The sequence below is a fragment of the Pituophis catenifer genome, unplaced genomic scaffold (assembly GCF_029215685.1).
Source record: "Pituophis catenifer annectens isolate HBS135680 unplaced genomic scaffold, rPitCat1.0.hap2 SCAF_1, whole genome shotgun sequence".
NCBI lineage: Eukaryota > Metazoa > Chordata > Lepidosauria > Squamata > Colubridae > Pituophis > Pituophis catenifer.
In genome coordinates this window covers 354,780,325-354,806,646 of record NW_027256881.1, presented here as the reverse complement: position 1 = coordinate 354,806,646, position 26,322 = coordinate 354,780,325, and the positions used below count along the sequence as shown (strand labels likewise).

The 26,322-nt window shown below is 51.7% G+C and overlaps 1 protein-coding gene across 1 annotated transcript; it reads right to left on the bottom strand.

Moving 5' to 3' along the window:
* Positions 1-8,727: 8,727 nt before the first annotated feature.
* Positions 8,728-25,223, bottom strand: USHBP1 (USH1 protein network component harmonin binding protein 1). Its single transcript, XM_070931953.1, has 15 exons — positions 25,174-25,223; positions 22,028-22,173; positions 20,990-21,117; positions 20,393-20,517; positions 19,648-19,860; positions 17,441-17,521; positions 17,145-17,272; positions 16,453-16,593; positions 15,773-15,867; positions 14,570-14,675; positions 14,062-14,326; positions 12,613-12,819; positions 11,219-11,340; positions 9,727-9,849; positions 8,728-9,354 (listed from the first exon to the last, which is right to left on the bottom strand). Exons 1-15 carry the CDS (start codon positions 25,180-25,182, stop codon positions 9,099-9,101), a joined length of 2,145 nt encoding a protein of 714 aa, XP_070788054.1. The 5' UTR covers positions 25,183-25,223; the 3' UTR covers positions 8,728-9,098.
* Positions 25,224-26,322: the final 1,099 nt, after the last annotated feature.

Here is a 26,322-nt window from a genome sequence, read left to right as displayed (position 1 = left end):
CTCCCGGCGGCTCGGCGGCAATGGCGGCGGCGGCGGCTGATCCTCCCTCGTGGTCGCTGGTCCCTGGTCGCGTGGACTGGCCTGATGGGTGTCGTGGCGTTGGTGAGTAGCCGGTCCTTCTCTTCTGCCTCGGGCCTCGCGTTGTCGGTGTAGCGGGTGGTGAGTTCGAGTCCTGCGGTTGACTTTTCCTGCAGGCGGGCGGTCTTTTGTGCCGGTTGCTGGTGCGCGCGGAGTTTTTTGTGGGCTGTGCCTCGGTTGCCTGGTCTCTGTTGGTTGTCCTGGCCTTCTTGTGCCCCCCGGGATTTTTCTTCGATTTATTGAGTGCCGCGGGAGGCTCGAAAGCAGAGCCTAGGGCAGCGGTGATGGTCTCGATTGCCTTTTGCAACTCGAGATCGGTGGGCGTTTTTCTTTTTGTTATTGCGATCTCTTCGTGGTCGCTTTCAGAGTTGGGCTCTTCGTAGTCACTTTCTGAGTCTCCCTTGTCTGTTTCGGGGTTCGGGCATTTTCGCGCCAAGGGATTCAAATCCTGGCTTCCCATTGGCTGGTGCTCGTCCCAAGATGGCCGCCGGGAAGGGGGCGCGGAGATGGATTCTGCCGGCTCAGGGTCATCGGGTTGGGGTGGCTTACCCTTTTTTGCTGGCTTTTCTTTCTCTGTGGTCTTTGGGGCCTCGATCGCTGCTTCTTGTTGCTCGAAGAGGCTTTGAAGGTCCGCGATGAGGTTTTCTTTGTTGCTGTTTCCCTCCATCAGTTTCAGGATGGAGAGTTTGAATTTATTCATTTTCTGTGCTGTTTCTTCTTCCGGGGCGATGATTTCCTTGGATGGCCCCTCTTCATCTGATTGTGAGTCCAGGCTGGAGTCCTGTTCGCTTCCAGCTTCTGTCTCCTCCATGGCTGTGGCTTCGGTTGCAAGCTTCTCAGCCATCTTCTTGGTAAGAGCTCTGGTCTGTACTCTGTCTGCTTCTTCAGGGTAGGTGTTGGGTTCAGTCATTATCTGGAGTTATGGGCAACCGACCTCTGCTACCATTTTGTTGAAAGCTGGATCTAGCCCAATAACTCAAAGACATAGCCCAATTCTTTTCAGTAGTTTTATTGTTGGTCTGTTGGTACTGGAGGTCACTGACCTTGTACCTTTCTCTTTCAGGTATACATCTGGAATCAACTGTGGAACATGTGGTTGGCCCTTTTGTACCCAGGAGGAGGGGTCAAGAGGTAAGGAGTGGTTACAGGGATTATGGGATATGTGGTTAGTTAACCCTTGAAGGACCGGGTGGTCAGGGAGAAGTAATAGTTAGGCATTTATTATGACAGAGAAGAGACGGGGGCTCTGCTGAACCCGAGTTGGGGCTCCGAACTGAATTTCTGGGAGCCCAAAATTCTCGGCCCACCTGAACTGACGCTCAGAGGGGGCGCTCCCTTCCTTCCCAGCTTGCCAGGCCCTTTCCTCAAACAAGCAAGCCAGGGGGAGAAGGGCAGCTTTCCAGTTTTGAAAATACCCGCCCTCCTGTTGGCCCCCACCCCTTTCCAGAGGGACCCCATTCTTGGGAAGGGGACAAAGAAGGGCCAGCTTTCTGCCTGGCAGGAGATGCCCAGCCCAGGAAGGCTTTGGAGGGCAGAGTCACCAAGTTAAATTGAAGATAAGTCATAAAATAAAAGACTAATAAAATAAAAAAGTAAAATACTAATAAAATAAAATAGAATAAATATTTATTTATAATAATAATTTAAATAATTTTAAATAAATATTAAATAAATAAATAAATATTAAATAAATAAATAAATTTTAAATTTTAAGTAAAAAATAATAAAAAATAAAATAAAATACTAATAAAATAAAATACTAATTAAATTAAATTAAATTGAAATAAGAAAATATGAAGTAAAACAAAACAAAACAAAAACTCATGGAAGGGTGAAACATGGGGGTAGGGTGGGGGTCTCTGGCTCTCCAGAGCCCCTCCCTCCCTCCCTCCAGGCATGGCAAAGCAAGGCAATGTGGGGGCCCTTCCTCTCTCCCCTCCTGGAGACCTCTTCCCCTCCCCCCCCCTCCGCAAAGGGTCTCTTTGTGGACTGGAAGATTTGAAGGGGGGGGAGGGTGCCTACTGTACACAAGCAGGTATGTGTGTATGTGCGTACCCCCCCACACACACCCCGGCCCTGCCCAGCACACGCTTGCCTGCCCACATTTGCATCTGAAAGCGCTGGGTCAGTTGCCCTTTGACCCCTGGGGCTGGGCTGGCGACTCTGAAAGGCTTCAAAGCCTGTTTTTTTGGGGGGGGCGAAGGAGAATGAAGAGCCCCTTGTGGTGGGTCAGTTGCTGTCGGAAGGAAGGCCGATTTCTATAGCCCTGGAAAACAAGGCTGCCCTCCCCAGCCCTCCGAGTCTGCCTGTGTGTGTCTGTGTGTGTGTGTGTGTGAGAGAGCGAGAGCGAGAGAGCTCGCACTTGTAAAGGATCCACTGTTTTCCTGCTGTTCTTTTGCAATGTTTGTGTGACTCGACTTTCAGGTCAGTTTCCTCTGCTTGCCCTTCACACACATCCCTCTTCTGCATTCTCCCCCTTTGGAAGTCTGGATTTATATATATAAATATATATAATTTTTTTATATATATTTATATATATATATATATAAAACATATAAATAATATATATATATATAAAACATATAAAACATACATGCAAAACAAAAACATACATGCAAAATAAGCACATTTCATGTAGAAATCCAGAAAGCCAAAATCCGCACAGAGAATAAACGCATTCCAATGAGAAATGCAGTCAGTGACTTTTGATTCCCAGAAAGTGAGCCTCCGGTAGCCCATGTAATTTACACCCGATTTTAAACCACCTCCTAAATTTTACTCCTGGGGTGACTTTTGGAGCAGCCCCCCCTCCCACCACAAGACTTCCTATTTTATTTTATTTCATTTCTGCCATTGGGCTACGGTCAAGATCTCCCCTTCAGGCTTCATTGAATCTGTACCATTCCGAAAGCATCTACATTTGCAAGGTTAGCAAAACCTCCCTTCCAGCATTGCCTGGGAAGTCTGTTTTCATTATGTGGGTGACACACACTCCGAATTACTATTAGAGGGCTCTAATTATTAGCTTATCAGTTTTATCTTACAGACTCCAAGGACTTAAAATGAGCTCATTAAAACAAAGATCCTGGGTCCCCCTTTGCTGAACGGAGACAAAAGTTGGGGTGTAAAAATGATGCAATTTAGGTCACTCTGGTAGGGGAGATCTGGGCCTGGAGATCTGGGATTCGGTGCTTTCTTAAAAGTGGGGTGCTGCTTGTGGAGGGAACAGGTCGAGCCTTTCTGTGGGTTCGACATCACCTGGACACGGACTAGAGGAGTTTATAAACCTGGCTGGCTGTTCTCCTTTTGTACCCAGGACCGGAGGAAAGCAGAGGGACCTCTCCATTCCTGGATGGCATCCAGAGGCTCACATTGCTCAGCCCATGAGCCTCGCCACATGCACCGGTGGGCTTGATCCTGAGCTTGGGTGGGGGTGGGGGATGCCACCACCATGCTTATGGGCTCCCCACTGCAAGGGGAAGCTCGTTTTACTGGTCAAAATGGAGTGTGTATTTGTTCATTTATGGCACCTGGCTAGAAACCAGGAGATGAGGAGTTCTAGTCCCACCTTAGGCACGCAGGCTGGCTGGGTGACTTTGGGCCAGTCCCTCTCTCTCAGCCCAGCCCACCTCACAGCATTGTTGTTTTGGGGAAAAAGGGAAAGAAAAGGCGCATTAGATATGTTCACCACCTTGAGTTGTTTATAAAACGTAATAAAGGCAGGATATAAATAAAATACATAATAAAATCTTCACTGTCAAGGTGAAGGCTCTTCCCAAGGACAGATGAAGACATTTAAAAAAGGCAGATAGCAAAAAAGCCAGCATAGTTCTAGGCTGCATAAACAGAGGGATAGAACCAAGATCAGGTGAAGAGTTGATACCCCTTTTAAGGCTGCACCTGGAATTCTGTATCCAGTTTTGGTCACCACAATATTAAAAAGCTGTTGAGACTCTAGAAAGAGTGCAGAGAAGAGCAACAAAGACGATTAGGGGAATGGAGGCTAAAACATATGAAGAGCAATTGTAGGAATCTAGTCTAGAGAAAAGAAGGACTGGAGGGGACATGATAGCAGCATTCCCGTATCTGAGGGGCTGCCACAAAGAAGAGTTGGGGGTCAACTTATTCTCCAAAGCACCAGAAGGCAGGAAAAGAAACAATGGATGGAAACTAATCAAGGAGAGAAGCAACCTGGAATTATGGTAAATTTGTCTCAAATGGTATAAGGTTTCTTGCCTGAGCAGGGGGTTGGACTAGAAGATCTCTAGAGTTCCTTCCAACTCTATTGTTCTGTTAAAATTTAATTCCAGGCACTGGGGCCTTGACATTTTCAGGTGCAGATCAGGACATGAAAAGGGAGCCTCTTGGCACACCTTCACCCTTCCGAGGCCATTGGAGATTCTAGCTTAATTTTCAGTTTGATGTCACCGCATTTAGTCTGATGGTTGTGCATTGTGTTTTTTCATGTTGCTTCAAGGCGTTGCAACAGAGGTTGTGCCTTTAATAATTTTCTTTCCAACCTCAGCAGCCTTGCCTTGCAACATCCTCCTTCAATCTCCAGCTACATACCTGCCCTCCATTAATTTTTCTTTTTTAAAAACAATAAGCGGCACCAGTGAGGACAGTCTGCGTGGCTTTCTCAACAGAGAGACATTTCAAAACCTCAGATCCAGGGTGGTGATGAAACTGAGTTTTCGGGATGATTTTATTTCAGAAAACAGGGCACCCCCTTCCTGGCTTGTCTCTTGCCCGTTCTCCTGCAGCTTCCTGTCCTCCGGGAAGTCCCCATTCTCTGACAGCCCCTTTGACTTAGGTAGACGGCCTCCACTTGGGGGGTGGGGCTGCAGGTGGGCTGCTTTCTGCCTTTATTAAGGCAACATCAATCACCCTGGAGCCCAGCGAGGGGGGGGTGCAGAGAAGGAGAGACCCAAGAGGAGCTCACAACTTCTGGGTTCAGCCGAGACCCAGCGGTCAGATGTTCAAGACTGCCCCTCTGTGGGGTCAGCACTCTGTTGCCGGAGGAATATTTATCAAGCCTCTGTCTGGCCTTCACCTTTGATCTTGCTGACAGCGGTGGAAAAATGAATAAGGGGAGGGGGCGAGTTGCAGTAGATAATGGATGGAACTGGGAGGGTGGGGGGAAAGCTGTGGTGGAGAGCTGGATGTGCTGGGAAGCTGCTCCCCCCCCCCCCGCAGGCGCCAGGTTGAAGAAGCCAAGCTAGGACAGGGACTCCATTTCTTCATTTTTAAGGAAAACATTGGTATATTCCCAGGATGGACCCAGGAGGGAGGGAGGGGGGGGGGAGAGAGAGGCTGCCAGGGTTCCAGGCGCTCCCAGGTGCCTCCTGTGGGGAGCAGCACAGCGCAGTGTGAGCCCGCTTCGCTTCAAGCCCCCCAGGGGGGGGGCATGCGGTGGGCTGGGGGGGGGGGCGGAACATGGGGAGAATGGAGTGAAACGGGCTTCGGGGTGGCAGAAGCCCCAAGAGGAAGGCACCTGACTGCGCTGGAAAATCCCCCTCAAGAGTCTGGGGAAGGGGCTGCAAGAAGGGACGGGCAGCCTGGCTAGAAAACGGCTGAGGAACATGGATCTGAATAGACTAGAATAACAGAGTTGGAAGGGACCTTGGAGGTCTTCTAGTCCAACCCCCTGCTTAGGCAGGAAACCCTACACCACTTCAGACAAAGGGTTTTCCAACATCCTCTTTAAAACTTCCAGTGTTGGAGCATTCACAACTTCTGGAGGCAAGTGGTTCCACTGATTAATTGTTCTCAATGTCAGGAAATTTCTCCTTAGTTCTAGATTGCTTCTCTCCTTGATCTGGGGGAGAAGGAGGGCCAAGCCTCTTGCTGAGGGCCCAGAGGTGGCTCCTGGCAAGACACCTGTGCCCCGAACCTGCCCCTGCCCTCCAGCCTGCCCCCGAGACCTCTTGCCTTTGGGTCACTTCTCTGCAAGGAAAACAGATCCTCCCTTGAAAAGTGGAAGGCCGGGTGGGGTCCCAGGTGTGCTTGGATGGGGCACCATCAGGTAATCACAGGGGGCGGAACCTGAGCTGGGAAGCTCAAGCCAGGGTGTGGTGGATAAAGACCCCAGCAAACCCCTCACTTCTGTTGTTTTGCTAAGGACACTTTAAGCAGACTCTAGCCTGGCTGGACTGCTCTGGAGAAACCCGGGCAGGTCCGAAGAAGGACACCAGGGATGGGGTGGGCAGCCAGGGTGATGCACCTGGGACCTGATCCTTGGCTCTCGGGCCAAATTGTCCAAGGGGAGCCTGGGAGGAGGAGGGGAGGGGCAGGGCTTTTCAAACGTAGCCACTTTAAGAGCAGTGGCCTTCTAGAAATGGCCTTGCTGGTTGGGGGATTTTGGGAATTGAAGTCTGAAAAAAACCCCATCTATGGGATCCCAGGTGTCTGGACGCACCTTTTCCAAGCCATGTAGGTTAATAAACGCTGCAGCTGAGGAAAGCTGCTGCCTTTTCATTAAATTTGTGAGTTGGAAAGATTGCATTGCACCCAACTCCCTTGGGACGTGGGCAGCAACAGGCAAGCCCAGTGGAGACCATCTGAAGGACATCCCCCCCACCCCCAGTCAGGAGAGGAAGGGGCAGAGAAAAAGGGGCCTCTGGGCCCCTGGCGGTTCCTGGCACATAATGAGATTAAGTGATTTTATCCTCAAATTCATCCCAAACTCTCTTCCCCCTGGGACCAGAAACGGGCCCCAAACATCAAGGGGGCAGTCAGGGCAGGAGCCTGGGTTCTGGAAACCTGGAAAGCAGAATAAGAGAGTTGGAAGGGACCTTGGAGGTCTTCTAGTCCAACCCTCTGCTCAGGCAGGAGACCCTTGTACCATTGCAGACGAACGGTTGTCCAACCTCTTCTTAAAAACCTCCAGTGTTGGAGCATTCACAACTTCTGGAGGCAAGTCGTTCCATTGATTAATTGGTCTCACTTTTAGGAAATTTCTCCTTAGTTCTAGGTTGCTTCTCTCCTTCATGAGTTTCCACCCGTTGCTTCTTGTCCTGCCCTCTGGTGCTTTGGAGAATAGCTTGACTCTCCCTCTTCTTTGGGGCAGCCCCTGAGCTATTGGAAGACTCTGCTATCCTGTCCCCCCTGCCCTTCTTTTCATGAAACTAGACCTGCCCAGTTCCTGCAAGCGTTCTTTATACGTTTTGGCCTCCAGCCCCCAAATCATCTTACCTTTGACACTCTAACCAGCCCGGTCAGGAAGGATGTTGGCAGCCGCCCCAAAGGATTTTTTCCCTTCAGCTTTAATTCCAGCCGCTGGGAGGAGGGAGGGGCGGCCTCCTCGCTTGACCCCTTGCACTCATTTCTAAAATCACTTTGTTTGAACGTTGCCATCAGGATTGCTCTGCATTTCCCGGCTTTCTTCTTGACAACATCCTGTGCAGTTATCTGGATATTTTCGGCGTCCAGGATACATCATCTTCCTCACCCTCATTTTTTTTTGCAGTTTCAGACTCCTAGGGACCTTGGAGGTCTTTTAGACCAACCCCCTCAACCAAGGTTGGAGACCTTATAGAGCAAGCCCAGTTTTGCTGATGTTGATCTCAAAAATGAACCACTTCATGTTTTTTCTACCTCCTCCTCCTCCTCCTCCTCATCCTCCTCTTCTTCTTCTTCTTCTCCTCCTCCTCCTCCTTCCTCCTTTCCTTTCTCCCCCTCCCCCTTCTCCTCCTTAATGATAAACACCATCATTAAAAATAAACCCTCTTTCATAATTAATTTTTTAATTTAAAAATACAGAAATTAAAAGAGCTGCTTAAAAAAGAGAACCCACCCCCCACCCTATTAGCTAGAATGACTTCCAGCAGAAAATCAAAGGGAGCCTTGGGATGAGGGGTGAGGCTGGTGGAGTGAAGGAAGCGGGAGGATGGAGGCTGGTGGTGCAGATGGGGGTAAATTGTGGGACGGATTAATTAATTCTCAGCAGGTTAAGAAAAACCTTCGTGTCCCTGAGAGCTTCTGAGAAAATCCTGAACCTGCAAAGGCTTCCAGAAAAGGGATGCCAACAGAGATGTCTGCACATCCAAAGTTGCTTCTCACCATGTCGGTGAAAAGAGCCTGCGGGATCCGGGAGCCACAAAGAACGATCCGCTCCCTCCCTCCCCTTTGCAAAGCCCCAGTGCCTCTGGTCCAGAAAGAAGGGGAAGAAGGCAGGGAACCCACACCTGTGTGATGTCATGGTGGGGGACTGGGCGAAGGGAGGCTGCCAAGGGAACGGACAGATAAGAGCCAGCGTAGCCCACAGCTGCATAACAGGCAATAGCAACAGCGCTTAGACTTATATACAGCTTCGTAGTGCTTTACAGCGTCTTCTGAGTCAGCCCACAACTATCTGGCTCCTCATTTTACCGACCTCGGAAGGATGGAAGGCTGAGTCAACTTTGAGCCAGTTAAGATCGAACTGCTGGCAGTGAGCAGAGTTAGTCTGCAATGATGCATTGTAAGGAAGGAAGGAAGGAAGGAAGGAAGGAAGGAGTAGCAATAGCACTTAGACTTATATACAGCTTCGTAGTGCTTTACAGCGTCTTCTGAGTCAGCCCACAACTATCTGGCTCCTCATTTTACCGACCTCGGAAGGATGGAAGGCTGAGTCAACCTTGAGCCAGTCAGGATCGAACTGCTGGCAGTGGGCAGAATTAGCCTGCAATCCTGCGTTCTGACCAGGGGCTGCCAGGGCTTTCAGAGAGGAGCAGAGGAGGGTTTCGCCCAACCTATTTCGCCCAGGCTATTGCTTAACGCATTGTAAGCCGCTCTGAGTCTCCGGAGAAGGGCGGCATATAAATCAAATTAAAAAAAAACAGAAAAAAACCTCTCAGCCTGTTAAAAGGGCAGTGGGAGCTTTGTACTTTCAGGCCTGCAAACAGCTTTACCATTTACGCTCATGCGGTCCTGATCCCTGCCTGCTCTACCTGGCAAGGCTGACAGGCCTTCAGGGGGGAATGGTCCTTGCCCCCCCCCTTTGCTGGTCAGTAGATGTGTTTGTGTGTGTCCAGAAAGCCTCACTTTCTGCTCCATAAAATGGACGGGATTTCCAAATTTCTGGGTGGGTCCCGGGTGCTCTCATCTGGCGCAGGGGCCTGGGGGAGGCCGGTCGGAGCCCCTGCGGGCACTTGGTCCTGCAGCTGCCGGAGGGTTTGCAGGAGCGCCTGGCGCTGCTTGGCCTGGCGCCTGGCCATCAGCCCCATCTGGGTCTCCAGCTGCCCCACCTGGCTCTCCTGCTTGTGACGGGCCTTCTGGTAGGTGAGGAGCAGGGCGCTGCGAGGAGGAGAGAGGGGTGAAGGGGGGGCTGAGAAGGGGAGCCCAGAGTAGCCAGGGGAACCCCTTGCCCAGGGAAGGACCGGTGGGATCCAGAGACAGCAGGATAGGTCTTCCCCAGATGTGCTGGCTGAGGGAGATGGGAGTTTTAACCCAACACATCTGGGCGGGGAAGGGACCGCAGGAGGCTGGGACAGCCTAGCTTCTGTTTTCCTCCTGGCCACTCCATGCTGGTAGACTGCTGCTGTCCATGGTGGGTTTAATCTTAATGCCACACCTCATCAGTTTATGGAGAAAGTTTCTAAGACCCCTTGGAGGGTTCAGAGGCCGAGGGGCCACCAGGGAAAAGGGGGAGCCCCTCCCCTCACTTACCTATGGGCCTGGAAGAAGTCCTGCATGAGCTCCATGTCTTGTGCCTCATGGGCCCTGTAGTCCTGGCTCTTCTCCTCCAGGTCAACCCAAAGACCCTCCAGACGTTCCTTCAGTGCCTGGATCCTGCAAAGAGCCAGAGGAGGTCAAGGTGGGGATGAGGGAGCTCAACCTCCCCCCAGGATCAGCAAACCCGACTTTCATTGGCAGCCTGCATGCCGCCCAGGAGGGGATGATGGGGGCCGCGAGAGGGAACCCTGCTCTCATACGGGTGGGGTGGGGGTGGGAGGGTGGCATTCCTTTCCACCCGTCCCAAAAAAGCAGATGGAAGGCAGGAAACGAAGACTCACCCCCTGCGGGGACCTCGACTTACCACCATTTACTTAGTGACTGTTCAAAGTTACGACGACACTGAATAACGTGACTTGTGACCATTTTTCACACTTACGACCATGGTAGCATCCCCACGGTCACGGGATCAAAATTCGGAAACTGGGCAACCGTCTCCTATTTATGACAGTTGCAGAGTCCCCAGGTCACATGATCTCCATCTGCGCCCTACCCAGCGGGCTTCTAAGATGCCAAGTCAAAGGGGGGAAGCCAGGTTCGCTTAACGACCGCATGATTCACTTAACAACTGCAGCAATTCCCTTAATGACCGTGGCAAAAAAAGTTTGCAAACTCGGGTGCTCAACAGCCACCTTGCTTAGAAACACAAACTTCTGTTGTGAATTGTGGTCATAAGCCAAGGACCCACGTTAAGTACCGTGTGCCAGCTGTGGGATGAAGATTTAACGTTTTCATCTCCAAAAACCGAGGTGGAAATGGAGAGATTCCATCTGAATATCCAGGCTAAGATTTCCAGCATAGGAGCTCAGGCGAGGAGGAGGAGGAGGAGGATGGAGAACCAGAGCTTCTTTCTCTGGCTAAGGGCCCAGAGCGAAGCTGGCCCTGGTGGGACTGGATAGGACTTACCTGGGCTTTAGAGATCAACGCTGCCAATTGTGCTCTCAGCCTGAACCTCTGCTGGGCCAGAGCTTTGCACTCGGCTCTTCAAATCCCCGGGATTTTTTTTCACAGTTAAAAAATAATCTAAGCAATTTAATGTGCCTTGGCAGAGAGAGAAGTGGGGGGGGGGAGGGAGGGAGGGTTCTCTCACAACCCAACAATTCACACACACACCAGGGAATTTTCCCTTTTTCTTGGAGCCCTACATGATGCCAGTGGAGCAGATCCAGCTCATGGCAGCCCAAGTGCTGGTTCTCTATTTTATTTATTTTATTTTATTTTATTTTATTTTATTTTATTTTATTTTATTTTATTTTATTATTTTATTTTATTTTATTATTTTATTTTATTTTATTTTATTTTATTTTATTTTATTATTTTATTTTATTTTATTTTATTTTATTTTATTTTATTTTATTATTTTATTTTAATTTTATTTATTTTTAACATTTGTTTGCCACCCGCCTCGCTGCAAAGGGAACCTTACCGAGCCGAAGTCTCCAGGACTCGGAGCCTCAGGGCTTCCGGCTCCCTCCGGGCCAGGCTTCCCTCCGCGTTCTTGGGCTCAGCCGGAAGGGTCCTCTGGGGAAGGCTGTTGGGCGCCCAGGCCTGAGCCTTGGCAGAGGAGAAAGCAGCTGAACTCCTTGCTCAGGACGGAAGCATTTGGGGGTGGGTTGTGCGTTAAGTGATGGTTTCTCCTGGACCAAGGAGCCCCCTTCCCCTAAGTCATCTCCCGCCTTGACTACTGGAATGTGCTCTACGGAGGAGGGGGGGCTGCCCTTGGAAGGTATCCGGGAGCTTCAATCGGTTCCAAATGCGGCAGCCTGCACGCTTTGGGCAAGTCTAGATTTGCACACGGGTCCCTCTCTTGCGGGAGTTGCATGGCTGCCAATTTGCTTCCGGGTCCAATTCGAGGTGCTGACGGTCACTTTTAAGAGAGGTGCCACCTTGGGAAAGCCGTCAGTGGCGCAGTGGTCAGAATGCGGATTTGCAGGCTAATTCTGCCCACTGCCAGCAGTTCGATCCTGAGCAGCTCCAGGTTGACTCAGCCTTCCGTCCTTCCGAGGCCGGTAAAATGAGGAGCCAGATTTTTGGGGGCAAGAGGTTAACATTTGGTAACCACTCAAAGAATCCTATGATGCACTTATGGGTGGATATACGTCTGAGTCCCACTGCTATTCCGGGCAGGTGGGTGTCCAGTCTCTTCTTGAAAGCCTCCAGTGATGGATCACCCAACCACTTCTGGAGGCAACGTATTCACTATTTTTTCTCACGGTTAGGAAATTCCCCCTGCTGGATCTCTCCTTTGCAAGCCCCACCCGTTGCTTCTTCTCCTGCCTTGTGGTGCCTTGGATAATAGCTTGACCCCCCCCCCCTCTTCTCTGTGGCAGCCCCTCAAATATTGGAAGGTGCTGGTGAGAAGCAACTTGGAAGTCAGGGGAAATTTCCTAATTGTTCTGAGTTAGAACAATTAACCAGGGGAACTGCTTGCCTCCAGAAGTTTTGAAGAAGAGACCGGAGAACCCTTTGTCTGAAGTGGCGTAGGGTTTCCAGCCTGAAAAGGGGGTTGGACTAGAAGACCTCCAAGGTCCCTTCCAACTCTGTTACTCTATTCTATTCACCCCTGGTCCTTCTCTTTCTTAGACCAGTCCTTAGGCCACTTTGGGCCAATCGCCGGAGGTGGGCTGGCCGTCCTTCCCTACACAACTGGAAACCCTCCCCAGCACACCCGGCTCTTGTGGGTACGAAATGGGGCATCTCAAAGGGGGGGGAGGGGTCCGAGGCAACCCTTGGCGCTTCCTGAGGTTCCTGGGAGAGCAGAGGAAGGGGGGAAGGGGAGGGTCTGGGGTGGGGAGAAAGGTTTTTGCGGGAGGCTTTTACCCCGGAGTCTTCCTCTTCGCTGCTGCTGCTGCTGCTTTCTGAGGAGGGGTCTGGCTCTCCCCGGAGGTCTCGCTGCTCCCCCTGGAGGGTCTGGATCACCAGCAGGCAGGCAGCCTCCTGGGCGGGGAGCGTCTGGGTCCAGAGCGCCAGCCCCTGCTTGGCCTTGGCAGTGAGGTGCAGCCTGGTGCCCAGGTCAGCCAAGGCCTCCTGAGGGGGGGCAGAAGGGAGACAGGTGGAGGGAGAGCAGGGGGCCTAGGGACAGCCCCCCCCAGGTGTTTTGGGGGCGCAGAAGAGGGGAGGTCTCTTGCTTCAGCAGACCTCCAAGGTTCTCTTCTGTTCTTCTTCCTCTTCCTCTTCCTCTTCTCTTTGCCTCTGTTCCTGTTCCTCTTCTATTCTACTCTATTCTATTCTATTCTCTGGGCTCCCCCAGGCTCATCAGCCCCAGGGACCAAACCCCTTCAGTTTAAGGGCAGACCCCCCACCCCACAAAAACCAAATGGCTGCTTGGGGGGAGCAGAGGGGAGTCGGAGGGTGCAGCCTGGGTCCGTTCAATATATTCAAATGATTTGCTTGACTTGTGACCACCATTGGGAGCAGAATTTCCTTTGCTAAGCAAGTGGTTGGTCAATTTTATGACCATTTTTTGCCAGGGTCGTTAAGTTAATCACTGCAGCTGTTAAGTGAATACATGGTCATTAACCGAATCCAGCCTCCCCATCAACTCTGCTAGTCCGAAGCTGGCTGGGAAGGTTGCAAATGGTGACCACGTGGCCCCAGGATGCTGCAGCCGTCATAATACAGGCAGTCCTCGACTTACGTCGGTTCACTTAGTGACTGTTTGAAGGTTGAAAAAAGGGACTTAGGAGCCTTTTTCACACTTAATGACCACTGCAGCATCTCCCCCCCCCAAGGTCAGCTGATTTAAGGTCAGATGCTTGACAACTGACTCACATTTATGACGGTTGCAGTGTCCCCGGGGTCACGTGATCCCGTTTTGTGACCTCCTGACCAGCAACGTCAAAGGGGGGGAGGAGACCCTGTGACTAATTTGAGAACTGCAGTGATTCGCTTAACAACGATGGTGAGAAAAACAGGGCAAAACTCACTTAACAAATTTCTCACTTAGCAACATAAATTCTGGGCTCAGGTGTGATCGTAAGTGGAGGACCAGGAGCATTTGGCCAGCCCAGGTTTTGCAGAGGTATAAAAGAAAAGGGGGGGGACCCCAGGGAAGAACCCCCCCCCCGAAGAAAACAGCTCAGATGAGAAACAGAAGCGAAATCTGCACGGAATGGAGGAGGACGGGTAAAGGTCGATCTCTGGCTGGCCGGCGGGAGCGCTCTGCACTGCCACGTTTCGCTCTCGCTTGCTCACAAACCCCAAGGCCAGTGCTAACCTCTCTTTCTCCACCCCCCCACCCCCCCCCCGGCCCCTTCCTCGCAGGCTCACCCGGGCCGTGTGCAACTCCCGCAGCAGCTGCCCCTTCTCCATCCGGGGTGGTGCGGCCGAGCCAGGAAGCGCCTCCTGCAGGGCCCTCCGTCCCTCCGTGGCCTTGGCCGCAATGCCCGCGCTGAGCCTGGCGGCCACGGCGACCAAGCCCGGAGGCGGAGGGTGGGCGGGCAGCTTCAGGGAACTCTGCTCAGCCCGCAGGTGCCCGATGCTCTCCCGCAGCCTCTGCTTGGCTTCTGCCTCGGAGCCCGTCGGTTGCAGGGAACTGGAAGGAAAGCGGATTTCGGAAACTTTGAGGCCGGTGGACTTCGACTCCCAGAATTCCCCAGCCAGCTTTGCCTCCGGCCCCCCAGATGGATGGAGAAAGTCCCTCTCTTAAGACTAGCCAGGTTCTTCCAGGGACGCTTTGGACTCAGAGCGCCCCTTCCTCTCTGGGTCTTCCTCCCAGCCCTCCTCCTGCGATGGATGGCCCAGCCCCCAAATCCCGGCCCTCCCGGCCCCTCAATACCTGTCCGGGACCCCCTCTTGGTCCCAGGAGCTCCCGTCGGCCCTGCTGCAGGCTTGCAAAATCCAGGAAGCTTTCTCCAGGGCAGGGTTGGGGTCCTTGGATGCCCCTACCAGGAAAGGCCAGAGAGGGAGACGTCATGGAGTCCTAGGGCTGGAAGATACCTCAGAGGTCATCTAGTCCAACCCCTGCGCAAGGCAAGAGCTTTACGCCATCCTGGTCAATTGGTTGTCCGGCTTATTTTTCAAAACCTCAAAAGTGATGGAAAGCCAGGATGCAAACGGTTCCATCGACTAATTGCTCAATCACAACAGCACACATAAACGACATAAAATAAACAGAGTGACAGAATCAGAAGGGACCTTAGAGGTCTTCTAGTCCAACTGGAGGCTAAAACATACAAAGAACAATTGCAGGAATCGGGGAGGTCCAGTCTAGGGGAGAGAAGGACCAGGGGAGACACGAGAGCGGCCTTCCAATATTTTGAGGGGCTGCTGCAGAGAGGAGGGAGGGGGCCAAGCTGTTTTCTGGACTGCCATCAGTCAGAAATGGTGTAGGGTCTCCTGCTTGGGCAGGGGGTTGGAGTAGATGACCTTCAGGGTCCCTTCCAGCTCTATTATTCTGTTAACTCCTCTGCTCAAGCAGGGAGCTTTCTACCAGCCCTTTCAAACGGCCGTCCAGTCTCCTCTGGAAAATCTCCACTGTTGGAGCACCCACATTTTCTCGAGGCAAGCAGTTCCACTGGTTATTGACTCTGTCAGGAAGCTTCTCCTTAGTTCCAGGTTGCTTCTCTCCTTGACGAGTTTCCCCCCCCCCCCCCCGTGGCTTCTCCTCCTGCCTTCAGGTGCTCTGGAGGACAGCTTGACTCTCCCTCTTCTTTGGGGCAGCCCCTCAAATACTGGAAGGCTGCTGTCATGCCCCCCTCCTCTTCATTAGACTGGACATCCCCGATTCCTTCAGCCGTTCTTCCTAGGCTTTAGCCTGCAGCCCCCTCATCCTCTCGCTTGCTCTTCCCTGCACTCTCTTCAGAGGCTCCACGTCTTTCTTACAGTGTGGCAACCAAAGCTTCACGGGGTCCCCCTGTGCCCTGCCCCACAGTGCCCACCATCCCCCTTTGGGGCCAGGGGAGGAAGAGGCTGGAGGGGCCCAGCCAGCCATGTCTATAGGGGGGAGGAGAAAGACGGTCCCCCAGTTTTGGGGCCTCACCTGCCCGGGGTGCCTCTCCTCCTGTCTCTGGGCTCGGCTTCTGCTCCGCAGCCGTCAGCGCCAAGAGGGTCTCGTAGGCCTCCAGGCAGCGTTCGCTGGGAGGGGGGAGGTCAAGAGGGGAAGGGGCAACAGGGGCCACGCCAGAGCGAGGTTTAGGTCCACTCAGACTCAGAGACCCAACAGAGCAAAGACCGAGTCCAACTGGATGAAGGGTCGGCGTCCTGCTCTTCCCTCCCAGCAGCCCTGCGAGGTAGGCTAGGCAGGCTAGATGGGGAGTGTCAGTTCCCCCCCCCACCCGCCCCACAGGCCAACCTTGGCTGCCAATCTCCAGCCCCCCAATTCACCCCACGTTGCCCAGATAAGACTCTCTCTCTGCAACGCAGCTAAAGCCGAGAAGAGGGGCGGCTCCCCCTTGCACCCAGGGGGCTAGAGCCCCTTTCTCCCCCCCCATTTTTCCTGGGTCCCCAGGACCTTTTCTTCTGTGTTGCTGTTTATTTATTTTTAATAGCCCCCCCCCCTTCCAGAGACCCCTAAAGACAAATAATGTTATGAAAGGAGGAACACAGATTCAGGGGGCAGCCTGGAGGTCCCGTTGGAATACAGGCAGTTCTCAATTTACGACCACAACTGAGCCCAGAGTTATGGCCATAGGCTGTGCTAGTCATTAAGCCGGGGCTCACCTGCCGTGGAGGGCCAGGGCCAGCCCGGTCTGGTGGGACTCCTGGCATCCGAGCAGGAGGCTCAGTTGCTCCGCGTCCGTCTTGGACTCCTGCAGGGCCCCCGAGAGCAGCTGGTTCAGCCCCCGCAGCCCCTCCAGGCGCCTAGGCGGGGGAGAGGGGCCCGGTCAGGGGAGGGCTGCTGCTACGGCGTGTAACCCAGGTGTGCCCAGGGGGCAGCTGCTCCACCCAGGGCAGTGAGTCCATTCCATAAGTGGCCGTAATGAGGTTCAATAAAACCTATGCAGCTGCAAGAGGAGTGGACCCCAACTCCCCAAAGAGCCCCCACCTCGAGAAAAGGCCCAGCTCTGAGGGGGTGAGGAAGCCCCCTCCCCAAAGGCCTCCCCTTCCAGAGAACTGAGGTGGGGGAGGGGGGCAATCCAGAGGCTTGGGGCCCCTCAAAGGTCTTCGCAGGGCCCCTCTGCTCCTTAGGTCATCCCCCAAATCAGGCTGGGGGGGGTCATGGGACACTGTTACAACCCCTTCCCCAGGATGAATCGGTCAAGCAGGGTCTCCCTGCACAGGACCCCTTGATGAGAGTCTTACAGAAATTGGGGGCAGGGGCATGCTGAGGGATCTCCCCATTTTCAACTGCCACCCCCCAAGAGCAGGCTGCTCGTGGCCAAGCGAGGGAGGGGGGCATCAGGGACCCCTACCTGTGCAGCTGCTCCAGGCTGTCCTGGATCTCTGCGGGGGGCGAGGCTGGAAGGGTGGGGGCAGGCTGCATGCTGGTAGCCCCCCAGGGAGGATGGAGGCTGTTCTGAGCAACCCCTGAGGGCGAGTCCTGCAAGGGAAGGGGAACGTCAAAAATACAGCAAATCCCCCCCACCCAAGAGTTGAAGCTTAGCTTCATTTGGCTGAACCCTCTTCCCCCTCCCCCTTTCCTCTGATCTGGGGCTGAATCCCTCCCACCCCCCACCCCCCACCCCTGGAAGTGTCTCCCCTGCAGCACCTGGGCTCCTTCCCTGAGGGGGCTGGGGGCTCCTCCAGAGCAGGTCTCCACCCTGGACAGGCTCTCCTGCAGCTCCTGCACCTGGATGGAGAGAGGGGGGCAAGGAGGGTCAGGCAAACCGAGAAACACCCCCCCCCCAAAAGGAATTTCCCACAGGCCTCAAAAGGTGGAAAGAGCAGGAGCAGGAACTGAGTTATTGGTACCCTGAGTGGGGCTGTTTGAGGGGCGGCTGCTCCCCCTAATTTCTGATGGGACAGAAAAGACCCTTCCCCACAGAGGGGTGGGGGCTTCTCAGTTGCTGCCTCCTTCCCTGGCATGAGATGCCACCGGGCCTGTGATTGACAGCTTTCAGCAAGCTTTGAGCTTTGGTGGGTTTGATGCCTCCCTTTCTCCCTCCCTGCTCTTTTTCTTTCTTTCTTTTCCTTCTTTCTTTCGTTCTTTCTTTTCCTTCTTTCTTTCCTTCTCTCTCTCTTTCTTTCTTTCCTCGTCCCTCCCTCCCTCTCTCTTTCCTTTTTTTCTTCCTTCCCTCTTCCCGATCCCCAGGTTAAACCAGGCACCCCATCCCAAAACCACTAGCAGAGCCCCCCAACGCCCCCTGCCCAACGCCTGCCCAATACCAGGCTCAGGGCCATCAAGACCTCTGGCTCCCCCTGCTGGATCTGGTGGGCAGCAGCAGCTGAAAGTGGGCAACTGGCTGCTGCAAAGGGCAGCCATACCCTCTGGGTGCCAGAGAAGCCCGTTCACAAAAGGGGGCAAATGTTTGGCCTGCGCCAGTCGTGGGAAGAGTGCCCACAGGCTGGGTGGCACACTTACTGCCCAGGAGGGCAAACAGCAAAGGAAGCAGCCCTGGGTTGGTGTCATCATGCAGGCAGAGGGGAGAAGATCCAGATGTGAACGGGGGGGGGGGGGCGATGCCTGACAGAAGTGGAGGACGGGGGGACGGGGATCCTCTGGACTTTCCTGGACCTCCCCGCCCCCCCCCCCCGTCCCTGATCTGAGCACCTGGCAAGGGGGCTGAGCGGTTCTTCACTCGACTGCACAGCAAGAGCCCCTCTGTCCCCCCTTCCCTTCCCTTTTTTGTATATATATAATTTTTTTTTTTTTTTTAATACAAACATTCCATCTTACATTAAACGGTGTGTCATCTGAGTATAGAATTCTTTGTGTCTTAAGAATGAAACCTACCACCATATTCATTTCTTACATTCATTCTTATATTAATACTAATAATACTGATAAAATAACATAAACCTAACATTTCTCTTCTTTACTTATCTATTTTTACAATACATTGCTCAACCATTGATAAAATAACTCCCATGTATTATAATAATCTGATTCTTCCTTTTCTTGAATTGCAAGTGTTAATCTGTTCATTTCTGCACATTCTAATATTTTCTTAATCACATTTTCATCTATAGGGATCTCTTCGCTTTTCCAGTTTTGTGCAAATACAATTCTAACTGCGGTTATTACAGGAATAATCAAATATATAGTTTCTTTACTATAAATTCCCCAACAGGAACAATTCCGATTTTAAATCAATATGTTGTTGCGACATCTTCTCCAGCCACATGCAAATTTTTGCCCAATATCTTTTTGCTTTCCCACATGTCCACCACATATGATAATACGATCCCGGTGTCTGTTGGCATTTCCAACATTTAGTTGATTTATCTTTAAACATTTTGGCCAGTCTTTCTGTTGCTAAGTGTAAAACATCTTATATAAGTTTTCCTTGTATGCAGTTGACAATGTTAATTTGTAATTCCTATCCCATAGTTGCTGCCGTTTATCTAGCTCTATTGTGTGACCGAAGTTTTTTGCCCATCATAGTTCCTTTGACTTGTTCTTCTTCTAATTTAACACTCAATAAGTAACTCTACAATTTTTTTTATCGTTCTCTTTTCTTTCCTGTCAATATCTTATCCAATTCTCTGTTCCATATAAAAACCATAAAGTTTACCATCCTTTTCATATCATATCAATCCCCTGCTTTTCCAATTCACATTTCATTTTAAGTCCCCCCTTATCTGACCAGATATCTTTGTATCTAACAATATTTCCCATATTAATAATATTTGGATGTATAAGTGCTTCCATCCTCGAAAGCCAGACTGGTATCTTCAAGTAGTGTTGCTCTCTCTAATTTTTTCCCCTACTAATAGCAAAGCATTTCTTACGGACTCTACCTAAGAGCCACTTGCCTTCCTCTGCAGCTTCTTCCGCTCCTGCTGGTGGGCTGCCATGGAGGCCTTGGACCGGCTGAGGAGCTCCTGCTTGGCCTCCAGCTCGGCTCGGAGGGCGGCGTTCCTCTCCTTGTAGAGGGCGGTCATCCTCTCGCAGGGGGGGCCCTCAGCCTCCTGGGGGGGCCTCCCCGAGCCGTCCCTCTGGATCGCCACCAGCCTGGCTTCCATACCCTGGCAGGAGGCAAGCAGTCGGGCGGCCTTGGCAGGACGTCCCCCAGAGCCCCTCCTCTGCCCCCACCCGGGAGCCCACCCCAAGGCCAAAGGAGGCCAGGGGCAGCCAGGTGGGACCTCGGAGGAAACAAAGGGGCAGAAGCATCACGCTCAATTTTGCTCCCTCTTTAAAAGAACCTCTCTGTTAAACTTATTTGTTTCCGTTAAAAATTCTGTTAATTGTATAATTTTAATATACAATAATAATTATTCTGTGGAAATTACACTTGTTAAAAAGTAGGCAAGAAGACACGCTCCACTTCCTGGCTACTTACTCCCTGGCTGGAAACACAGAATACCAGAGTTGGAAGGGGCCTTGGAGGTCCTCTAGTCCAACCCCCTGCGCGAGCAGGAGACCCTACTAGACCATTTCAGACAAGTGGCTGTCCAGTCTCTTCCTGAAAACCTCCAGGGACGGAGCCCCCGTTCAGGGGTGTGTGTGTGTGTGGGGGGGTTCAGCCGCTCGCCCCCATCCCTCCCACCCCCTGGGCACCTGGGCCAGCTGGGCACATCCCTGCAGCTCGGCTTCCACGCTGGGAAGGCGGTTCCGGTAGGACAGGAGGACGTTCTCCAGAGAGGTGACGGCCTTGTGGACTTCAAGGAACAGGTCGGCCTTCCCTGGGAGAGAAAAGAGCCCAGTCCAGGTCAGCCAATTCCAGGGGTCAAGCCCTGGAGGCCAAGGCCCTGGGTGCGAGGTGGGGAGGAGACCGGGAGGACACTGGAAGAGGGACGGGAGAGAGGACCCACCCCTCCCTTTAGGCTGCAGAGGGAATTCTCTCCTCCTGGGAACACATTTGGAAGGGCAGGCGTGGGAAAAGGCAGGAGGGGACCAATCTGGGGGATGGACTAGAAGACCTCCAGGGTCCTCTTGTTCTAGGATCTCTCCAAAGGAGGCGGGGGCGTTGTCCTCTCCAAGGGCTCAATTGGCCAGACCGGTTTGACCTGAAGTCCGAGTCGGAGGCTCCTTCCGAAAAGAGGCCGGCCAGCAGAGGCAGCAATGGAGGCATTTTCTTCCTGGCTCCTGATTCAAGATTTCCCACCCAGAGAGCTGCTCTACTCAACAAAATCTGAGCCCCCGCTGGGGTCTTACCTTCTTCCGGACGGGCTGGAGGCGGGGGAGGGGGGCTCCTGGTACGCCTGGCAAAGAGGGACGGGCATCGGGGGAGGCTGGCGGTGGACTCGGAGCCCAAATCGGAAAAGAAGTCCTCCTCCTCCTCCCTACAGGGCAGAAGAAGGCTGGGTGAAGGAGCTGGGCTTGGGCTTGGGCCGGGGGGGGGGGAGGGGAAAGACTGGGGAGGAGAGGGGTGGGTGGGAAAGGAGGTGCCATCTGGAGTCCAGACTCAGCTCCTGGAGATCATCTCCATCCTTGGAGAGGTCTTTGGAGTTCATCTAAGCAGGGGGTTGGACTAGAAGACCTCCGAGATCCCTTCCAACTCTTTTTTCCTATTATATTCAGCCCTGGTGTCTCTCGGTGGTCTCCTATCCCAGATTTAAAGCATGCAGGAGGCTGCCCTGCACCACTTGGAAATCGTGCGCAGGTAGCCTTCGACTGACGACCTTCTCTTTAGTGACCGTCTGAATTATAACCGGGCTGAAAAAGTGAATGACCGTTTTTTCCCACGTCCCGTGATCAAAGGTCGGCTGCTTGGCAACTGGCATGTACTGGTGACAGTGGGGGTGTCCTGGGGTCCCTGATTGCCATTGGTGGCCAACCTCTGGCAAGGAAAGTCAATGGGGGAGGTCAGATTTGTTTAATGACCGAATGATTCACTTAACATCTTCATGGATTAACAGCTGTGGCGAGAAAGGTCATAAAATGGGACAAAATGCGCTTAACAACTGTCTCGCTTAGTGACAAAAATCTTGAGCTCAGTTGTGGTCGTAAGTCGAGGACTACAGTAATAATCTCCATCTTGCATCGGGGTGAAGAAAATCACTGAACTGCAGAGGGGCGCAAATCTTCACAAAGGGACCCTCCTGCTTTTTTCTGGTAGTTCTTCTGAGTCCTTGGGTGGGGGTGGGGCTAGAGGAAAGGGAAGGACCACCGGGGGACTCCTTGGGCCATCCAGACCATCCAGGCAAGTGGGCGCAGGGGGAGGAGGGAGTGGGGGAGGGGGGAGGGATGTACCTGGCTCTGTCCTGCTGCAGCCGCTCCATCTTCCCCTGCAGCCGGACGATGGTGACCAGCAGGCGGGTGATGCTCTCCTCGTAGTGCAGGGCGGCCTCTTCACCGGAGTCCTCCTGGCCAGGTGGGCCCAGCTCCCCCTGCGGCCCCTAAGAGAAGGAGGAGCATCAGCCACCCCCCGAGAACCCCACACCGCAAGGAGCCAAGGTGCATTCACTGGGCCGGCCTGGTTGCATTATGATTGCTTTAATTTGCAGGATTACAGTATATTATATTTATATTATATTTATATTATATTATATTATATTATATTATATTATATTATATTATATTATATTATTATATTATATTATATTATTATATTATATTTATATTATTATATTATATTATATTATATTATATTATATTATATTATATTATATTATATTATATTATTATATTTATATTATTATATTATATTATATTATATTATATTATATTATATTATATTATATTATATTATATATTATATTACATTACATTATATTATAGCATAGCATATTTATTATATACTATATTATATTTATTACATTATATTATATTATACTATATTATTTTATTTTATTTTTATTGTTTTATTTTTCTGTCTGGGTTTTGCTGTTAATTGCCCAGAGTTCATTTGAAAGAGGGACATTTATATAAATTTTCCAAATAAACGAATAAAATGCATTTAATAGGCACCAAAGGTTTAGGTTTCTGGCAAATAGATGGGGAAGAAATGGAGGGAGTGACCGATTTTATTTTCCTGGGCTCCAAGATCATCGCAGATGGGGACTGCAGCCAAGAAATTAAAAGACGCTTGCTCCTGGGGAGGAAAGCTATGGCAAATCTAGACAGCATTCTAAAAAGCAGAGACATCACCCTGCCAACAAAAATGCGTATAGTCAAGGCGATGGTTTTCCCAGTTGCAATGTAGGGCTGTGAAAGTTGGACCATAAGGAAGGCTGAGCGCCAAAGAATGGAGGCCTTTGAACTCTGGTGCTGGAGAAGACTCCTGCGGGTCCCTTGGACTGCAAGGCCATCCAACCGGTCAGTCCTAGAGAAGACCAACCCTGACTGCTCTTTAGAAGGCCAGATCCTGAAGAGGAAACTGAAAAACTTTGGCCACCTAATGAGAAGGAAGGACTCCCTGGAGAAGAGCCTCATGCTGGGAACGATGGAGGGCAAAAGAAGAAGAAGGGGACAACAGAGAAGGAGGTGGCTGGATGGAGTCACTGAAGCAGTCGGCGTGAGCTTAAATGGACTCCGGGGGATGGTAGAGGGCAGGAAGGAACGTGGTCCATGGGGTCGTGATGGGTCGGGCACGACTTCGCAACTAACAACAACAACAAAAGCCTTAGGTCTTAGGATGACAAATCTGCTGCTGCCATGCTTTGCTCAGGGCTGCTTAGAGTCCTGTGTGAAAATCTACCCACCGTTTCCAATTTCTCCTGGAATGTATGTTTTTCAGTGCCCCCTTTCCTAAGATTCCCATTTCTGCAAGTGTTTTTCTTCCACCTTCTGCTCTTTGTCCTAAAAGTTTGGTGGGCATTTTTCCTAAGTCCTGGGTACAGGTAGACCTCGACTTACAGCCATTCATATAATGACTGTTGGAAGTTACATCAGCACTGAACAGAGGGAATTATAACCTTACTCCACATTTACAACCGTAGCAGCATTCCCGTGGCCACCTGATCAAAATTAGGATGTTTGGCAACTGACTCATACTTACGACGGTTGCCGTATCCCTGGCCTGGATCATGGGATTCTCTTATGCAACCTTCTGATGAACAAAGTCAATGGGGGAAGCCAGATTCACTTAACAACCGTGTTACTCACTTATCAGCTGCAGTGATTCACTTAACAACAGTGGCAAGAAAGATCATAGAATGGGGCAAAGCTTACCAAACTGTCTTGCTTAGCAATGGAAATTTTGGGTTCAATTGTGGTTGTAAATGAAGAACTACCTGTCTACCTTTTCAACCAGGGAATTCTACGGCTGAATTCAGACAATTGTTACGTAGCAAAAGGCTTTTTGGCTCAGGTGTTGCCATAGAAAGTGGAAGTCCAATTCAATTTGAACTTACGGGGTGAATTTCCTTCCTTTTCCTAAAGCAGTGACCGAGGTATCGGGCCTTCTGTTCTGTCCCTGCTTCTCCTGCCAAATGAAATTTTCTATATGTTTGTGTGTGTATGAGTTTAAATCACATTTTCTCATTAGAGCATTTGAACCACTATAGCAGGGCTGGGGAACTGTGGCCCCTTTAAGATCTGCGGATTTCATCTCCCAGAATTCCTGAGCCAGCCCTGGGTCAGGAATTCTGGGAGCTGAAGTCCACAGGTCATAAAGGGCCATAGCTCACCACCCCTGAGCTATCGCCTCACAGGTAGATTGCACCAGCATTTTTTTCAGTCGTGGCACCTTTAAGTTGTCTCTGGACTTCAACTCCCAGAATTCATGCTGGCTGGGGAATTCTGGGAGTTGAAGTCCACCCATTTTAAAGCTATCAAAAGTCGAGGAATGATGGATTAAACCGCCTAATCTCCCAGTCCTCCTTTGCCCCCTGCAAGACACCCCAGGCAGGGCTCGGAAAGGCCCCGGAAGGGAGCCCAAAGGGCCACTGTGCCACAGCTTGGCCCTGGACTCTGCTCTCTGCTTCGGCTGAGGGCTGCAGACCCACCTTGGATGGGGCAGGAAGCCCGGAGTTGCTTCCCCCAATTAAACATTGGAAGCCAGGAATTTGGGTGTGTGTGTGTGTTCCTGTGTTTTCCCCAAGAACAATGACTTGTTTGTCCCTCCGTTCCCGGCTTCCAGACTGAGGCGGTCATTCTTGGGGATGCCAGGGGCAGCCTCCGTCCAGTGACTCCCTCGCAAGCCCAGGGCAGCTTCGCCAGGCAAGGAAGCCAGGAAGTTGCAGCTCTTATTGCTATGCCTCTGGTTGGTTGCCAGGGTCCCTCAGAGATCAACTAGTCCACCCCAGCTGCCCCCAAAGCAGGAAATTAGAGCATTTCACGTGAGAAAGGACTGCTTATCCGGTGGTTCTGGAGCTCCCGATGGAGATTCAGAAACCCTCAAACTGGACCAGAGATTTTTCCCATGGGATCCCCCCTCCCTCCAAATTCTCACCTACCTCTTCCATTCTTTCTCTTTCTGTCTTCTCTCCCTGGAGCAACCTGGTTCTTGGCTTCGTCCTGGCCCTGATGGATGGCGGCAGGCTTTTCCTGTTGATCTGCAGCCTTCCCAGCTTCCCTACACGTTTCCTGCCCTCCCTGAGAGGAAGGGGCCGGGCCCCGGTCGAGCCTCGCCTCGCCTTTATTCCTGGCTCAACAACCCACCGTATTTATAACTGCACCATACAAACCAAGACAGAAAATAACTTGGTTTTGTGGGTTAAAAATTAAGACTTTGTGGGCGGGTAACATCTGCTGTGGCCCTGGGGAGGTTAGGGGCCCTATTGGGACGGGAGGGTCTCGCACGGATGATGCATTTGTGCTTCATGGCACATCGTAGGACAGCCTTTCTCAACCTTGCAGCGGAAGCTGTGCAGCTGGGGGAATGGCTGGGGGATTCTGGGAATGGCTGGGGGATTGTGGGAGTTGAAGTCCGCACAGCTTCAAGCCACCAAAGTTGAGAAACGTTGTGATTACTGGAAATCCCTGCAGCAAATTTAAAGCAGGTGGAATTCTAAGCCAGCAGGATTGAGCTCCCAGCTGGGCCTCTGCTTCATTGTGTTATCAGTTGCAGCTTCTAGTGACTTTTAAAAAGAGGCTGGCTCCTGGGGAGGAAAGCCATGGCAAATCTAGACAGCCTACTAAAAAGCAGAGACATCACCCTGCCAACAAAAGTGTGTATAGTCAAGGCGATGGTTTTCCCAGTTACAATGTAGGGCTGTGAAAGTTGGACCACAAGAAAGGCTGAGAAGGCCAAAGAATGGAGGCCTTTGAACTCTGGTGCTGGAGAAGACTCCTGCGAGTCCCTTGGACTGCAAGGTGATCCAACCGGTCAGTCCTAGAGGAGATCGACCCTGACTGCTCTTGAGAAGGCCAGATCCTGAAGAGGAAACTCAAACCCTTTGGCCACCTCATGAGAAGGAAGGACTCCCTGGAGAAGATCCCAATGCTGGGAACGATGGAGGGCAAAAGAAGAAGAAGGGGACGGCAGAGAACAAGGTGGCCAGATGGAGTCACTGAAGCAGTCGCCGGGAGCTTAAATGGACTCCAGGGGATGGCAGAGGACAGGAAGGCCTGGAGGAACGTGGTCCATGGGATCATGATGGGTC

Bases quoted from the DNA above. Each gene is read 5' to 3' on its own strand.
- USHBP1 (XM_070931953.1), bottom strand. The intron at 20,518-20,989 runs GTAAGACCCCAG...TTTCTCTCCCAG, and splicing joins TCCAGCCCGTCCGGAAGAAG to GGAAGGCCGACCTGTTCCTT. The intron at 11,341-12,612 runs GTAAAAGCCTCC...GCCAAGGCTCAG, and splicing joins GCGAAGAGGAAGACTCCGGG to GCCTGGGCGCCCAACAGCCT.